General features: G+C 32.7%; 1 protein-coding gene across 3 annotated transcripts in view; it reads right to left on the bottom strand.

Annotated features, from left to right (window-relative positions):
* The window catches only part of LOC124448418 (intraflagellar transport protein 140 homolog), a 32421-nt gene extending 17961 nt beyond the window's left edge, over nucleotides 1–14460 (bottom strand). Inside the window, exons 1-24 of one of the 3 annotated variants that reach the window (XM_046999435.1) lie at nucleotides 14318–14460; nucleotides 13399–13583; nucleotides 12180–12404; nucleotides 11414–11544; nucleotides 10170–10300; nucleotides 9865–10040; nucleotides 9153–9241; nucleotides 8190–8293; nucleotides 7701–7843; nucleotides 7359–7448; nucleotides 7115–7225; nucleotides 6336–6414; nucleotides 5833–5924; nucleotides 5542–5669; nucleotides 4790–4907; nucleotides 3686–3931; nucleotides 3029–3116; nucleotides 2747–2790; nucleotides 2302–2392; nucleotides 2184–2226; nucleotides 1536–1713; nucleotides 1080–1163; nucleotides 597–703; nucleotides 21–116 (exon numbers count right to left, since the gene is read on the bottom strand). In XM_046999435.1, coding sequence (XP_046855391.1) covers nucleotides 21–116; nucleotides 597–703; nucleotides 1080–1163; nucleotides 1536–1713; nucleotides 2184–2226; nucleotides 2302–2392; nucleotides 2747–2790; nucleotides 3029–3116; nucleotides 3686–3931; nucleotides 4790–4907; nucleotides 5542–5669; nucleotides 5833–5924; nucleotides 6336–6414; nucleotides 7115–7225; nucleotides 7359–7448; nucleotides 7701–7843; nucleotides 8190–8293; nucleotides 9153–9241; nucleotides 9865–10040; nucleotides 10170–10300; nucleotides 11414–11544; nucleotides 12180–12404; nucleotides 13399–13542 — 2738 coding nt within the window. In that variant the 5' untranslated portion in view covers nucleotides 13543–13583; nucleotides 14318–14460. Of the gene's footprint in view, nucleotides 1–20; nucleotides 117–596; nucleotides 704–1079; nucleotides 1164–1535; nucleotides 1714–2183; nucleotides 2393–2746; nucleotides 2791–3028; nucleotides 3117–3685; nucleotides 3932–4789; nucleotides 4908–5541; nucleotides 5670–5832; nucleotides 5925–6335; nucleotides 6415–7114; nucleotides 7226–7358; nucleotides 7449–7700; nucleotides 7844–8189; nucleotides 8294–9152; nucleotides 9242–9864; nucleotides 10041–10169; nucleotides 10301–11413; nucleotides 11545–12179; nucleotides 12405–12769; nucleotides 12820–13398; nucleotides 13584–14317 lie in introns of those variants that run through there. The other 2 variants (XM_046999434.1, XM_046999436.1) reach the window with 2 other exon arrangements.
* Between the last annotated feature and the right edge of the window lie 306 nt (nucleotides 14461–14766).

Here is a 14766-nt window from a genome sequence, read left to right as displayed (position 1 = left end):
ATGCAACAAGTTCGTTATACTTATCGCTTGTTTTCATGATATATTTTTCCAGTTGATCAGGACTGGCCATTAACATTCGAGGTACTTCAAATCTAAATGTGTCCGACTTCTCGTAACTAAAACACATGATAACAAAAGAATGACATAGTTGTATTTTATTTACATTAACTAAATGCTATGGAAATTGTTCACATGTAAAATAATTTCATATTTCGCTGAATAAATGTAGATTGTAAAATAAATGAGAAAATAACAAAGTATAAATTCTCCAATTTACATGTTACGATCATACAGGACTAAAATATTATAATCTGACATTTTTAATTTTGTGTGGCTGGCAATGGAAACTTAAGCCTAGGCCACACTATCGTCCATATCGACGTAAATTAGAACGAAAACTGTCGCAACGAAAATCTTGAACGAAAACTCAACGAAAATTTCTTTTCCTGCTTACTAGAAGAGTTGAACTTTTGATCTTTTTCGTTGAGTGTAACGATGTTGTGAAATATGAATAATATAACGAGAATCAAGGCCTGGTTACACTATTGTCTACTGCAAAGACATTGAAAAAACAATTTTAGAAAGAGATCACCTACTTCGTTATCGCTCCTTGAATGTTTCCTGACGTTTCTAGAAATTTAGCGTAATTATAATAAGTTGTCCTTAAATGAACTCGATCGTGAAGTTCAGCGACCTCAATAGCCTACAAGAAAGATAATAAAAAGGATTTCTTTACACAACATTGATACTCACATGGTGTTTAAAAAAGGCATACTTAAAAAATACCTGAAAATTTTACCTGTTTACTTAGTAGAGAGTAGAGAGAAGTTTGTAAGTAAACATGACTGCTTAAAAAAACTTGTCAAGTCGAAAGAACGCTCTCTCCTTGTCTACTACTTTGTTTTGATATAGTTTAAAATAATTCCACTATAATGAAAAGACTCGTTCGATTTTGAAAGAAACCTATACATCATTTTCCATTGGCATTTTTTTAAAGCAAATCAACGCCATAACTTTGTCAATTTGTAAGAGTTAAAAAGTGACTTGTTTTGCTTAGCTTCAGCATAAAGTCAATGTACCTTGGACCACTCATTTCGTGCTTGATAAAATTGATTAAGAATATCATAACGTTTACAAGACTTCAACAGCCTCTCAGCTTCTTCCTACGTAAAAAAAAATTTCACAAATGTGAGTGATAACTGCACATAATGTTGAAAAAGCGGCAATGGATTAAGTCTTTATTGCTGTAAAGGTCACCATTGCAGATGATACCTTGCCCGCAGAAAACACCTAATGTCTCTCATAACGAGATAGCTGCCAGTGTAGTTAAAGTAAAGAGAAACAATTCAGACATTGTACTTTAGATAAGAGAACGTACGCTTGGCATGAACAAATAGCTTATTACACAGTGGCATAGATGGTTTTCAGGTTTGGTGTTACTATGTAAATCATTATTGTTCATTCTTTTCGGAATTTATTGTGTGAACGCTAAAACATTTACGCATAAAGTAGTGAGTAAAACTTGAAGTACAAACCAACATATTTAGCTGGATAGCAAGTGTTGCAACACGAGCATCAAGTTCTGGTTCATTCATTGCTTTTCTCAATGCTTTCGCAGCTCGGGCGTTTTTCATATTTCCCAAGCAAACAGACGCCACATCCAACCTCTTTGTCTTCACACACATGCGTGCCATATTTTCCCACACTGATTGACTAGAAAAATAAACAAGATTCAGTACATCACAACAACATTGTAAACACTGCGTTTTTGTAATTACTCAACAACATCTTGTGACAAAAACGTTACCTGGTTTTATAAACTACACTAAAAAACAACCTTACATACACTAAATCAATACTCCGATGTAAACTCTACAATCTGTTGAACTATGTTGTAAAAGTTACTTTATTGTAAAGTCTATAACCAATTGTGATTGGTCTTGATACGTGACACGTATCTACGCATGACATGAATGATAGAATCGATTTTAGTTTCTTCAAATTATGGAGACAATATTCATACTTGCTTTAAATTTTATGAATTTCTAGCTTTCCTATAGCTGCTGTATCATTGTTGTGACGCTTAATAAAAAACATCACAATCGCTTCATCCAACCGCCTGAGAATTCAAAGAGGATACATAAAATATTGGATAAACTTGAGAAAAAATTTGGTGTGCATACTTTTTGATAAGTTTGATAGCTTTAAAAGCTTCATCCATATTGCCTGTGGCAGACAAATAAGTGAATTTCAACATGGCTTGCTTAGCATCATCAAAACCATTTTCTAATCCATCGAAACCTCTCATAGTTCGTCTTGTAGAAACACGCTGCAAACTGAAGGGAGCAGTTGTCCCATCGGCACTTTTTTTCTCGTCAGGAACCTCACTTTTCTAAGAGAAACAAATAAAAAATGTTGTGTGTTTTGATCAACAATCGAGAAAGAACACAAAAAAAGGCATATACGCAATTAGACACAATAAATGGTGAGCCAAAACAGTCAATAGCAAAGCAACTAACGAAAATCGCCAACGTAAAATCAGAAAAATAGTAAACAAAAACACATAAACAACAACTAAGAAAAAACATTCAACATTACGTAATATACACAATGTATATAAAAAACTGAAAAATAATGAAAAACTGTTATGAATTTAATAATAAAACACGAGAATTACTTAACCTTAATTGTCAGTGAAATGACAACGAGTCAAAACAAAAATTATATGTTTGTCTGAACTACTAACCTTTGTTGTGAAGTAAATGAATGGAACGTGGACGCCTAAGAATCCTACAAAAAAGTAAAATAGAATTGTTTTTATCTGTGATAATTTAATGAGATGAAAAACCATAGTCAAAATTTTCTCAGAATGATTTGACAAAAAATACTTCAATTTTAAATGCATGAAAACACTTAGTTCTGAACTATAATTAATCTGAATTTCTTACTAATAAACAAAATAATGTACATTTTACTATAAATAATATTAATGCAATTTACATTTTACGTGAACATTGAACATATTTACCTGTATAATGTTCTTCTTCGGGAAATTGATCAACCAGTATGATGCCATGATCAGGAGTGCTAAACAACGTTACTATCAAGGACTCCGGCTACACAGGTCCGGAAAGAAAAATACTTTAATCGAAACGATGCAATAATTTAACAAAATATGAATTTTGGCATCTAAATTATATGAACTCCATAACACCCGAGACAAACTAGGACAGTATTTACTTTATGCAAAAAGGTTAGGCAGCAGGCCCAGAGATTAGCAAATGTAAAAATTGCCGACTATATTGCTTTTCATGACAAGTGTTAAACAGCGATGTTATCAAAGTTTCAGATCATAGCACTATTTATTACTTTGGTAATGTATTTTTTTACATTAAGCAAAACGTGCAATATTTGCATAGCACAACGAAACTTGCAGACTGACTACAACACTTCAAACATGGCTTTAGGAAAGTGACTAAGTGGAAAAATATGTCAAGAATCTTTTCAATGCAGATTTTCTTACAAAGATGTTTTCATGCTTTATTCTATACAAACAATTCAAATTGATCGTATATGAATAAAAGTTTTGCAGGCCTTGATAAAGTCTTATCTGTCCAAGGCACATTTATTAAATTAGTCGAACGTACATTTAAAACGGTGTACAAAGTTACATATAAAAACTTACGGGTCCATTTGAACGGTTCGTGTCTTCTTTGGCGCGATCTGCGTTACCTGGGGCGAGTACAGCACGGCAGACCAGTAGCTTGGATTCAAAACGATCCCAATGTGTTTGCATAGGATAACGACCTGCCACTTCAATGGTAGGGTTTTCCCCATCAAGATCATTGCAACCGGTGTTAAAGTCAAAAATTTGTACGACATCTAATTCCATATCCCACACGAAAAGTCTTGAATCGTTTATTTCTTCACCCTAAAGATTACGAATTCCTGGAAATCAATATTTTACTCCAATTTAAGTGCATTGTTTGAAATAGTAAAAAAAATTGTTGTTGCGAACATCTTTCGATTTAAACGTATCGAGTTCCCAAAATAAAAAATATTGAGCGTAATAAATCTAATATATTTTTTTTGCAAACTTGGGCATTGTTCTCTTTTAGTAAGATGTTAACATGACATAAAAAAACACAAGCTTTTTCATTGAAGTTAACAGGTGCAACCGTCTTTCTAAAAATGAGTTTTCGAAATTCAAATTTTTATTATATTAAATGGGCTTGTGGGAACACGTTATACTTTCAACAACAATCACAGGAATAAAATCTTAAAATCAGAAATTTTCAATTCTCTAATGATGTTTTCCAAATGACGATTTCACGCATCAAGACTAAAAATCCGATTTTGCAAATCAATTTGGCAAGCTACAATCATTTCGTTATCTACTAATCAAATGCTTTCAAGAGTAATTCACATTCAATATGACGCATGCGCCATGCCCTTTTGTCAGAATAACCTTCGAGCTTCCTCTTACAAAAAGCGAACGTGAAAAACAAAAGTGCTGCAATTGCAATTGTTGCAACCACACATTGCTATAAGAAGTAGCAGCGTGCATAAATATTCATCACACAAAATAAAATTTCTATCAAGACGAACAGAAATAACAATGATGATGATGACAATTTTTCAAATGCATTGCGGCGTTGCCTACATCGAAGTATTACAATATTTAAATATGTAAATAAATGTTGGTTCTTTATTACGTAACAGTGAATGAAAACAATTTTGATGAAGAAACAACTTTTGTAAGTTTGTGTCAAAATTTCACACAACCTACCTTTTCACATGTTATGCAAACTTTATTTCCGGTACAGTTTACTTTAGCCGATAGGATTTTCGTTATTCCTGTGGCAGTTGAATCAAAACATTTCGTTTGACCATGGATCTTGGCCTCTCTAAATTGGAAATAAAACGTAGCGTATATTTAGATTATGAGAACATGTGGTCAAAGGATGATTGATCAACGCAGTCAAATTATTCATTTTCTTTGGATAGTGAAAGGAAACATATAATTATTTATGAGAAACAAAAAGCCGTAGCTAATTGTTCATGCTTCTCGTTTCCCTTTTATATACAAGTAACGGACGAACAACAATTCAACACGGATTAAAATTAATGTGATAACGAAATTTAATACTCGTTAAATGTTGAACAAAATAATCCAAAATTTATTCACTTGCCGTAATTAAAGTCAGGAGCAATAGTTATAAAATTTTAATTAAATCAATCATTAAGCTGACTAAAAGTTATAATATCATTAAATTTCATAAATATAGTCAGTTTTATTACGAAATGACAGTTTCATCATTTTGATGTACTATATAATCAAATCTTTTAAATCTTCAAAAATTAACATTACTTTCTTTTCAAAACAATGTTATATTTTTTCACTCGTGTTTTTTATCTGCACCAATACCGAGATGACATTAGAAAAATGGAATCTTAAGTTTTTTTTATACTTTAAATATCATTTGATCTACAGGGTTGTGATGTTCTAAAATCTAAATCTTCGTGCGAACGTATCATTACCTTCGTGAAAAATCCCAGACTTTAACAAATCCTAAGATCGTTGCTGATACCAAGAAAGAAGAACAAACATCCATTACGATAGGATCACCTTCAGATTCATTAAATGACAGAACTTGCTTTACAGTTCCCTTAAAAATATCAACTATATCATTGTAGGTAAGAAAGTTTCAAGAATATAGGGATTGGGACTCAGAATCAACAACATATGTGTAAGAGCCAGAACAAAACCAAAGGCAGAATAAGTACTTTGAATACCCATGATGTCACCAAGCTTGTATGTAAACAGTTTACCTGAAAATTCCGTACTTGAATTTTACCAGGTTCCAATGTATAAACACTTTGAGCATGCGCAACAACAACAAGGGAATCGCATGTAAAAGAACCTAAATGCAAACATAAACATAAAATAGTACACGTTAGCGTAAAAGTAAACACATACACTGTACATTACTTCAAAGCAATAATAAAAACATTATTGACATAATCCTATACAGTTTACTGGTTTTAATTTTTCGAATAACCAGTCTTCTGGGCGATAAACTCTGTTCATTGGTTTACATGATGACATTGGCACAAATAATACATTAAAAGTATCATTTCTTTTTTCTAATCTTTATACTTGCACAATAATGCAACCGTTTCAGATGGGAACTGATATGTTAGTGTTTGTGATGTTTGTTCGTGAGAACTCGACATAACTTGTAAAAAACAAAACATTTTCTAGGACCACAACAGATAACTCAAATGCCATTGTAATGCAAGTCAGCTCATATAAGTTAGTTGTAATTTTTCACCTGCAGCTCTGACCATAGACATATCAGCTGAAAGATCGTAAACAACAACACGTTTACCGTCCCATACAACAACATGTTCCTAAAATAAAAAAAATAATGAATTTCGGAGTGCTTAAGTCACGTAACATGAAGAAATTTAGAAAAACGACGAGAAAAATTGGCGCTACTATATCATTTTTTAAAATGGTTTCAAAAATTGGTTGGTTTTTTTCACGTTTTCTAAAGAGCACTCCTTATACAGCACATTCAAAAACTCGCTGTTACACTAATGAAAAATTTACATGAGGCGGTTATAGTGGCGTATCCAGATCACTTATACGTATAGCACTGCTATGCACATTTTTTTAATACATTTGTCTTCCAAAACAATACATTTTTAAGAAACGTATAAATGATATATACGCAACAGAAAAAAAAACTTGCAGACTGGTTACTCTAACGTTCTTTTACGAATACGACATTCGACAGTAATCTAATTTATAGGAATATTGCAAGATACCAAATTCCTGTTTTAACACAATTCTCTCTCGTGAGCATCTAACCTTAAATGCTTGAATTGTTTGCTTAAATAAGAGGGATTCAAAGTTTTTATAGTTATGCACTTATAAATACATGAAAGCACACAATCAGCACAACAATTGCTCTTACTGAGAATATTATGGAAAGATACTTCATGTATTATCTCCTATAGCTATTCATAGAAATCCATTTTAGCCATTGGGAGAAATAGCTCTAAACATCTGTTGAAAAATGACATTATGAAGCATCTCAACACTCACCTTGAGAATGTATATTCCTTTGATGTGAATATCTGTTTTTAAATCATGACAAACAGAAGTCTCAAATTTCTCTATTCTCAATTGACTCGGTGAGATTTGTATTGCAGCTGTCTAGAATATCGCAAAGAAAAATCGCTATCTAAAATATTTAAAGATAATTTATGGATGAAGCGAATGGTGGAGTTTGTTTCACTGTGATAGATTCCTGTAATTTTAGCAGATATATTGAAGAGCGACAACTTACCAAATCATTAAAGTGGGAATTCATTGTTTGTTCTTTCAGAATGATCACCGATAATCCAGTATTGACCCCAAGGAGTCCTTTTCCACCCCACTATAAACACGCGTGAGGTATTTTAAATAAATTTTTTTCGTTTGCTTCTAAGAAAAATATTTAATTATCATCTCACGATGCATACATCAACCACAAGAAATCCTTTCGCTTTAAAAAACAAATGTTGTGGTTGAAGTGAGGATAGAACGTTTTTCGTTAAAATGATTACTGATGATCCAACATCAGCACAAAACAACCCTAACCCACAACATGAAATAGAATTGCTCAAAAAATATGCGTGGTCAATAATACCTTAAGTTGTAAAACAGATTGTTGAACTAATGTTGGTGAAGAAAGCTCCCATTTCATTTCGCCTTCAACTTCGGCACCGGTCTTATTTGCGACGCTGTGCCACATAGCAATTTTGCCAAGGTTAGTTCCACCAGCAAGAATACCTAATAGAATATAATGAGAATCACCATAGTCTTTTTGAATTGACATAAACATTCCACGGTTCGAAGAGCGACAGCAAGTCATTTTTCCACGTATGTTTATATTTAAAAATAGTCTTTCATTTATCGCATCTAAACTTAGAAAACCTCAGTATTTATGTTTTAGGCAGCTCCATATTAGTTAGTACTTAAAAGTACCAACGTTATAGAGAAAGGATAAAATTCACGCAAACTTTTCTAATAGAGCTGCTAAACATTTTTTGTTGGCAAGCTAAATAGGTTCCTTCATATATTTACTGTTTTTATGAGAGAAATGAATAATAAATTAACCACAACAAAATTAACTGACCTTTACTTGAGGAATAAGCTATACAAGTTATGCATTCACCAGGATCATATTCACTGTTTGGCAGTCCAAGAATGTAGTTTTGATTTTCTCCGATGTCAACCATTCTAGAAAGGGACATCATATAATGACATAAAAACAAACACCAACAAACCGCTTGCATAAAAAGCACAAGAGATCAGTAAAGCATCATAAATGTACATGAATGTACGCGCCATGGAGCAGATTTGCTGCAAACAGTTTGAGTCATTGCCATGCTCATGTTCAGTGGCAATTTATTTAAAAATTCAAGCATAAGATTACAACTACAAAATATTGAGACCACAGGCAATAACAATTGTACGTCCAAGCCAATCAGCATCTTGTACGTTTGTACGTTGTACCACGTATTGTGTGAGCATTGCAATTAATATTCGCATGGTCAAGTCAATAAAATGATAAGAGAGTGGCTTGCTCTATAAACGGTATTTAGGATTTAATGCCATAGAGAGATGACTAATATAAAAACTAACAAAAACCATGCTTAAGTAAGGTGATCTTATACAGTCGTGTAACCAGCCAGCGACTTTTAGTCCCACCATGCTAACTTCAGAACACCATTATTCATTTCTTTGCAAATCTATCCTTTTTACAGTGAGCGAACGGAGAAAATTGGCATAAAAGAACAAAATAAGCGAGCTGGCCAAGTCACAGTTCATTTACAAGTAACGACTTTTTTACGTGCCATTAGCTGGGAGATCAAAAAGTTGTAGTGTACTCAACATATACGTGGAAATTGTTTTCGTTAGTCATCGACATTTTTCAAACTCTTTCAAAATAATTTAAAAAATAGAATGTTAACGAGTAAGTTAAATGCCAGATAATTCTCTAATCGTTATCACTGTCTATGTTTTAAAAATTTAAAAGAAAAATTTTAAAGACAGTTGGGAGTTTTATTGTACTAAGAGTTAAAAGTTTATAGCTGACCTTAAAACATTCTCGCCAGAAGCTGTCGCTAAAACACCTTGACCAGCCCAAATCGTTGATCGCTCCCCTGAGCCAGCAGAAATCTTTACCTAAAATATACATAAACGATCATTGTAGAAATCGTCTTTTCTTTAAATAAGTTCTTTATGTATGTAAGAAAGAGAAGTAAAGAACATTTACTACAAAAGGCTTACACATTTGTGCAATTTGATTGCTCTTGCCATAGTGATTATTGTTAAGATTTGGGTTAAGATTTGGGTAAATTTGGGATTACGCGAAGAATTAGGATTTAGGTTAGGAAAAGGACATAGAGAGGAGAAAGCAGGTGGAAATGCAACTTAAATCTAATTTATAGTGGAAAAGAACAGGAAATGACGATTTCTAGAAATCAAGGAACAACACGCATTGATAAAATAAAGGGAATGTAAAAAATGTGTTCATAAACGAAATTATGGTTTCAAATTCAACCCTCGCCACAAATGGGTGATCTTTAAGGCAAAGGTTTGCCACTGCACTCATAACTTCTATTACTGGATTGTGGTCAATAACAGCTTAACACGGCGTAGCATAATTGCAACATGGTATAAAGAGAAGCAACTTTTTTAGACGAACATATAACCCTATTGCTACAACATTACACAGCTATATTATGTAGCTACATGTGCAATACGGTCTTGAAAGTATGCAAGTGAAAAACGAGTTAATTATTTACTTTCATGATTTCATTTATATTGCCATCAGATAATACTTCATGTTGGGTCAACATCATGGTATCTGAGACAGTAATCACAGCATCTTTTCCGTCATAATACAATAAGGTTTTAACACTTCCATCAATTGCAAATGACGATGTAGTATGACCATGATCATCCACTAGAAAGACAGTACCTAAAATATAAAAGGATGGGTTTATTGCACCACTACCGAGCAACTTGTTAACTTCAGAACTAAAGAAATGCTTCATTAACTCAGCACTAACAAAAAGTACATATACTTTTCTCTCTCATTGCCACCTACCGTCTGCGGTACCAAAGATAAACGAATTGGCAATTTGATTAGTTGACTGTTTTCGCTCCTTCGCCGAAGAGAATAAATCAAGAGCATTTTCGTCTCCATTTACAGCAGCTCTCGCCAAACCAATCATATCCCTATAAGACAATGATATGTGCTGAGTAAGATTATGATTTGATGATAAAAATAAACAAAAAGCGAGGAAATACTGAGATAACAACTTTTTTGGTAAAACAGTAGGGAAGTAGTATGCATTACAATAGTACAATGGAGAAAAAACTCTATGGTGAAATAAAATGTTAAAAGAGTACTTTGGAGTAGTAAGTTGTATGGTAGGATAGTAGACTTGAAAAAAAGGTTATACAGTAGAATAAAACAGTAGGGCATAAAAGGTAAAGGTGCAGTGAACACAAGTAGCTATAGAGGGAATTGGAAAAAACATATAGTTTGAGAGAAACAGAAAAAAAACTCATAATTTCAATAGTATAAGAGATAACACAAAAAAGCTAAGAAATGCAATAAATGAAATAAGGAGAGAAAAAAATAGATGGGAAAAATTAGTAACGATATGAAAAGGTTGAAGGCGGGTTAACAAGTTATGAGAGAGCAGTCAAGCCACTGAATTCTTCAAGGAATTTTAACTAATATTATTTAATTAGTTTGTTTGTACGTACAGCTGGCTATATTTCATCAAACCTATTTCTTGAAAGAGATGTTACGACAAATAATCAAAAACCAATATTTCACTTATGACAAAAACGGCCATTCTAGCAGAAAATCAAAGTATACTATTGTGGTATGCCTATTATCAGAGCCAACTTTTACTGTGTATGTGTACCTTATAGGAAGGACACAACAAATTTAGCTTCTTAATTGATCGTTTTTGATAGGTACACCAAATTTTTAAATTATTGAAAGGGCACCAAAGGCTAGGAAATTTCAAATGGTTTGAAAATTGACGAAATTTGCAAGTTATTTGCATATAATGAAACACAACAAAGGGATTTTGGAAGATTTTTTGTAATGTTTGCTAGAAAAAGAAGAAAAACTGATTGAAAATAACTAATATGAACAATTTTATTACTATTCTAAGTTTCTAGTGTAATTACGCAGCGAGTATGGAACACTCACAACTCTTGAAAGCTTCCAAAGCCTTTGGCGTACGTACTTGTACAGAAATTGCCCCGTTGTATACCAATGACGATAACGTTATGTAGGACAAAGTTGAGATCAACTTATTGTTAACTTACAGAGCATTTTCCTGAGATGATAAAGGTCTAAAGAGACAAGCTGTAATGGCAGAGCCACAATCGTGTTGACGTATAGGAGCATGTGATAAACGTCCTTTGGAATCTGCTTTCCATATGCCAAGTATACCATTCTAAAGAAAGAAATTTTCTCTTTCAAAGAAAATTTTTTTAAGTTGAAAAGATTTCTTAAAAAGTGCAAGTCGTCATCTTTCAGATAATGCAACTTTCATGACAAACCAATCCATGACGTACGGAGATTCAATACACGTTGGACAGAGTTGTAAGTTTGATAAATGTATTATCGACGAAAACATGTGAATTGTCATTTTACTATCAACGCCAGTGTCGTGGTAACAACATAAACTACTTACGTGCGCAATTATTTCACATTTTTTGAATAATTACTTGGTTTAAATTGTAATGTTATATTTTTCTTCTCGTGCTCTGTCAAGAATTAACGTGCATGACCAAATTTATGAGTAAGATTCTGTAAGATTTTATGATATTTTGCAGCATTATACATAGATGAGATAAATTTTAGGACTAAAATCATATTGGAACGACTAATCACGACCCTGAAATACGTGAATATGCATTTTCTCCACTGGATATTTTCTCGAATGCACCAGAAATTATCCATGGTAGTCAAGAAAATGGTAAGCAACTTGGCATTGTGCAATGGAGCATGTGTGATTTACAAAAGAAATTACTCCAGTTAGTGAAAGAATGTGTACAAATTAATTTCAAGGATTTTATGCATTCCTACCTGATCAGCAGTAACAAGCTTCTGTCCATTATGACTCCACTTGATTACAGTAATGTTACTTTTGTGAATACTGTACACTTCATGTAAGTCATGATCATGTTCATTCCACATGTTCAACTCTCCACTGGTCCAACCAATTGCAATAATCTTGCGAACTGGATGCCATGACATAGAAGATACTTGACATGAAGATTTAATTACATTGGACTCTTCTAATGGTTCACCCTATTAAAGAATGAAAACCAAATCAAATGTTGTTGAGGCAGAAAATGAGGTCAAAAACAAGCAAGAGTATGTACGTACATACAATGTGGACACAAACCAGTAAACAAGATACACTACTCACAGAAACATCAAACAAATGAAAAATTTTCCACCAGATGAAAAATAAATGTAAAGAAATGATTCATTTGAACACTAAATTTCTATTTTAAAGCATTTGAATGAGGAGATTTAAGAGTCCTTATTGTATACTGTCAATAACAAAAACACCACGTCACTTTGAATATATTTGCAACTAAATATTGAACTTAAATCAAAGAATGTTTAAGAATCAAAGAATAGATAAGAACAGTAAGTAGTTTGCATACCTATCTAGTACTCCAGTACGGTATGCTATCCTAATTCGTCAATGGCAGCCATATTGGTGTGTGATTGTAATTAAAATTCAATTGTTTAACAGGGCATGAAATTTAAGAAGGGTAACAGTGCAGGAACTGTGCATTTTTATATTACAAAAATTGTATTCAAAACTACTATTTTTTCAAGAAAATTCTGTACCGGTAATGAATAATATGGTATAATATATATATACACAATTCAAGTAAAATTTGACAAATTTGGCAAAACCCATCCATAACCTTTTAAAGCTGCATTTTTCAACCAATATGCTCATCACTAAAAACTTTTTATTAGTATTTTCATTTTCGCAGTCATTTTCATTGTATGCCCTAATTAATATTGTTGGAATAACAATACTTCACTTGAACTTGTACAATATTATAACCCTTATAAAGATGTGTTTTGTACATATTTATGTACGTTAGGACAAAAGAAACACTAAATATAAATTTTATATCATGCTTAAGTGATAAAGGAAATGTATGTGCAATCGTTGCATAATTCAACTTTGGTATACAAGTACCCAACATCTCCCACATGTGCAACAAAATACATTCAGATTCATGTCCATGATTTCGCTATTGAATTTATATCTTACCTCATCAAGATAAAAGTTTACTGTACCACCATCATCTATTGAGTTCTTGGATGCAACAGCCAACAGAGAATATGTTCTATGCCATGCAATCTCAGTGTTGGATGTTGATGTACTTTGAATACGATTATCAAAGAACAAGGCCATGTTCTCTGGTTATAACAGAACCAATATCAAGCCAATATGTTCTATAAAATGTAAAAACATTTCAGCTTGTAATTTATAATAAAGGTGTATATGAAACGATGACTCGTACTAGCTGATTATAGGCAAGTATATAAAAAGAGGTGACTTTAATTTGGTTCAAGTTAACTTGGATGCGACCTACTTGCAAGAATCAGTCATCCATTAAAATATTTTGAAAGGATATAACAATACAATTAAAAATTAAAGGACAATAACAAAACAAATATTTGGTTCTCTTATGAATTTATCAACAACTGTCATCATAAACATAACAGCACTTGTCAGTTGTCAAAGCAGTTTTCAATTATTTAATAAATGGCAATAAATAAGCGGAACATTTTTTATAATATTCGCTTCTTTGTAGATGTAGATCGTCAGGTTAGTTGAGTCAATTGATTTATAGTAATTACTATACATGTCAGTTGGTTGAGTCCTGAGAAGGACTGTTGTTGTTGATGTTGACTGACGTTTTCACGTCAGTATCATATCTCCAGGGTTAACTTCCGAATCACTTGACTCTGAAGATGACTCCCGCTAAAATTGTCGAAACGTCAGTCAACATCAACACCCACAGTCCTTCTCAGGACTCTACTAACCGGGACGATCTACATCTACAAACATGTAACGTAACGATACTCTTTTGTTCAAACCATTCACTTTAATATATACTCCATAGCAATATGCAGAAGTAGAAATAATCACATAACTATTGTATAAAGTCTTTAGATTGTGTTACCTTAATCGATTTCCATTCAAAATTGTCCATTATGAAGATATAAAGTGTGAGTGTGAGGAGGCTGTGAGTGTCAGCGTTTCTCTCGACTTAGTGTTGCTGTCAGTGGTTGCTATGGGAGATATAAGCAAATTATTATGATCTACAAAAATTTAAATATTCATACTTTTCATAAGCCCGGAAAACGAAAGTGACTATTTGCATCCAAATGAGCGTTGTAGATAATTTTCATAAGATGCATGGGTGGAATATTAGAAGACAGTTTTTTGTTTTTTTATGGGGGGAGATAAGGGGTTGGATGCCATTTCAATGATGCCCACCATGTTGAAGCACGCTATGATTGTGGTTGCACACTTTGTACAAAAATAAATAAGTTTATTATTTTCATGCTTTATTTTCTTGTTTAAAAGTGTCCTCAAAATAATTTTCGTTTTTTTCGTTTTTTTTTTTTT

Source organism: Xenia sp. Carnegie-2017, unplaced genomic scaffold (assembly GCF_021976095.1).
Source record: "Xenia sp. Carnegie-2017 unplaced genomic scaffold, XeniaSp_v1 HiC_scaffold_23, whole genome shotgun sequence".
In the NCBI taxonomy this organism is placed as follows: Eukaryota; Metazoa; Cnidaria; class Anthozoa; order Malacalcyonacea; family Xeniidae; genus Xenia; species Xenia sp. Carnegie-2017.
Note: the sequence above shows the minus strand (reverse complement) of the source record. Positions and strands in the feature narration are given on the sequence as shown.